Source organism: Medicago truncatula, chromosome 6 (assembly GCF_003473485.1).
Source record: "Medicago truncatula cultivar Jemalong A17 chromosome 6, MtrunA17r5.0-ANR, whole genome shotgun sequence".
Classification (NCBI taxonomy): domain Eukaryota; kingdom Viridiplantae; phylum Streptophyta; class Magnoliopsida; order Fabales; family Fabaceae; genus Medicago; species Medicago truncatula.
In genome coordinates this window covers 21,722,299-21,725,374 of record NC_053047.1, presented here as the reverse complement: position 1 = coordinate 21,725,374, position 3,076 = coordinate 21,722,299, and the positions used below count along the sequence as shown (strand labels likewise).

General features: G+C 28.3%; 1 protein-coding gene across 1 annotated transcript; it reads left to right on the top strand.

Moving 5' to 3' along the window:
- Window positions 1-1,895: 1,895 nt before the first annotated feature.
- On the top strand, window positions 1,896-2,717 carry LOC25496344 (heavy metal-associated isoprenylated plant protein 39). Its single transcript, XM_013596651.3, has 3 exons — window positions 1,896-2,054; window positions 2,275-2,353; window positions 2,473-2,717. Exons 1-3 carry the CDS (start codon window positions 2,046-2,048, stop codon window positions 2,712-2,714), a joined length of 330 nt encoding a protein of 109 aa, XP_013452105.1. The 5' UTR covers window positions 1,896-2,045; the 3' UTR covers window positions 2,715-2,717.
- The last annotated feature ends 359 nt before the right edge of the window (window positions 2,718-3,076 follow it).

Genomic DNA, 3,076 nt, shown 5'->3' with positions numbered 1-3,076 from the left:
CCTTGAGCGATACCTTAACGGAGACCACTCATACCTAACCCAAACATGTCTTTGCCGCTATTCACCAGAACCTCCTTGTCGCAACAGACTTGAAAAAATAACATACATAATTTTTTTTCAAGTCTGTCGCGATTTGACAATGATTTTCTTCATGCTGGTTTCATACACAATATTTTTGTCTTGATAAGGAAATATTGGTTGGTGCCAGCCTTACTGCCAATGGTATATAAAGATTATTTTAAAATGATGCATGTGTTTATTAAGGTTTATCGTATGCATATGTACGTACGCCAAGTAGGGTTGTGCATTTTTGTTTTTATTTATAACATAATGGTTTTCTTAGCTAGATCTTGTGGAAAATTACATCAGATCTAAAGAAAATATTCGAACTTGTGCTAATAAAACAAAAGAAGAGAGGAATGAAACTAGACACGCATGCATTTGACCATTTTTTATTGGATATGCTATTATATTTATATGAAAATAAACAAAAACAAAAAAAAAAAGCTTGTGGATGAAACGTTTAAAATATTAAAAAGTGCATAACCAAACTAAAGCACTGATTTAGCTTCGTTTTTTTCTTTTTAAAGAATGAAGTCTATTTCATTTCATCAAAGAGAATCTCACAAGAAATTCCTGAGAAATACATAAATATGAAGACAAACATTACATAGTTCTTTTTTATTTTTTGTTAACACAAACTTTAGACAGTGATTTATCTTGATCTTTAAGAATTGTCATACACATTCGATAAAAAAAAATTGTCATAAACATATTCAGTTGTAATTATTGATTTAACTTTGTTAATTATTAATATTATCATACATTAAACAGTAAAACAAGAAAAAAAAAATTATTATGACTTTTTTATAAAAATATATGAAATTATCACTAAAAAATAAAAAATATTTTTTTTTATGCTGTAGATAAAATTAAATTAATTTTCCATAATAAAAACTGACATTAGAAAATGATAAAAAGTCAAAGTAGACGGGCCCTGGTATTTCTTCTACTTATGCTACATCTACCATTCAAAATATACTCCTGAAAGATTATTAAGTATTAATTTACAACAAGGTCCAACTCTTTTTTTTTATTTTTTTAATCAGCAAATTTTATTAAAAATCAGATCTCTGCTCAAGACGAACAAAGATCGGTGAAACAGATAATACAAATGAAAGACACCGTATATAAGCGGAACACCAAAAAAAATAAACACCATAAAAAACTCCTTCACACAAAACAACTAGTCAAACCCTACCTTTTTTTTTCTTGAAGATAGTCAAACCCTACCTGACAACATCCACCAAAATAAACATCACCACCTAAAACAGACCCCTTCAAGAAACCACCCCTAAAAAACAAAATCTATTCATAACTATCCATTGCCACCACTCAACCCAAAATAACTTTCCTCTAAACGAAACACTCCAGACGCGTTCTAAAAACTGAGTCATTATTTTAAAGATCAATCAGCTTCCACCACCTCACAACTTTTTTAAAATCATGGAACGAATTCCGTGTACAAATAAGAGCTTACACAGTTTCGGAGAGTAAACAAATCTTTTATACTTATGCAAATTACGACCAATATATATCATGCTAAATGAAGATTTAGAAGCCAATATTGTTGTGATTGAAATGGTTGAACCGTCAAAAACCGTTGTTACAAGTTGAGGTAATCTAACACTATATAATTAATCAATATGGCTTACAAGATGATATCACAATGTCAAGCCCTCGTAACAATTTTCCCTTGTGTTGTTCATGAATTCAATTGCACAATGCATTGTGTCATTTGACCAAAAAAAAAAATTGAATTCCACAATGCAGCACGGAAAAAAAAGTTGCATTTATAAGGGTCCATCTGTTTTGATGTGACTCACACAGTCACACGCACAAATAAAAGAAAAATCAATTCCAAAATCTCAAACCCTTTACCCACTAACTACTATATAGGTACTACAAAAGCCTCATCAAAATTCTCTTAACCTTCATTTTCTTTCTTGTTTTCACACCCCTTCTAAGTTCTAACTCCTCTTCAAATGGCTCAGGTATATTGCTTCTTTCATATCCTATCCTATCCTATTTAATTTAATTTTGTTCTTAGATTCCTTATGTAAATCCTCATGATTTAGCTATATATTTAATTAAATTATATGTATGTTTAAAAGAAATAATTTTAAATTTTTTTTTTTATTTACTAATTTTGATTGTTTATATACCATTTTTTTTTTCATTCTCTTATTCTTTCATTGGATTGATTCAAAGCAGAAGGTTGTGTTAAAGGTGTTAACTATGACAGATGACAAAACCAAGCAAAAAGCTATAGAAGCAGCTGCAGATATTTATGGTAAGAAATTTATTTAACAAAAAAATTTAATACAAATAATTTATATTTATAGAAAAAAAAAATGTTATTTAATAAATCAAAGGCTGATCTATTGAATTGTTGTGGATTTTGATGAATAGGGGTTGATTCAATTGTAGCAGATGTAAAGGAGCAAAAGTTGACAGTGATTGGTTCAATGGATACAGTAAAAATTGTGAAGAAGCTGAAAAAAGTAGGAAAAGTTGATATTGTATCTGTTGGTCCTGCAAAAGAAGAGAAGAAAGAAGAAAAGAAAGAAGAGAAGAAGGAAGAGAAAAAAGAAGAGAAAAAGGAAGAGAAGAAAGAAGAGAAGAAAGAGGAAAAGAAAGAGGAGAAGAAATAAAAGGAAATCATAATTATTATGTTTTTTTTATAAAAAAAAAAAAAAAAAAAAAACTCTTGATTTTATTTTATTTTTCTAATTTTTATTTGGCTTATTTTTCTATATTGATTATTGAGAAGCCAGTGTAAGCTGCAAAAATTGTTTATAATTTTTTTTTTTGTTGCCTTTTATTTACTTTCTGTAATTTATATTCAAATCTAATGTTCAAGATCTTTTTTAAGCATTGATTAATCTTCAATTACCAAGATGAAAATGGGTTTTAAATAGATGAGAATAATTCACAACAATTAATAATTGAGTCTTCTATTTTTCTCTATTACTCTTAGTTTTCAATCTAGTGAAGCAATTGGTAACTAAGCTTT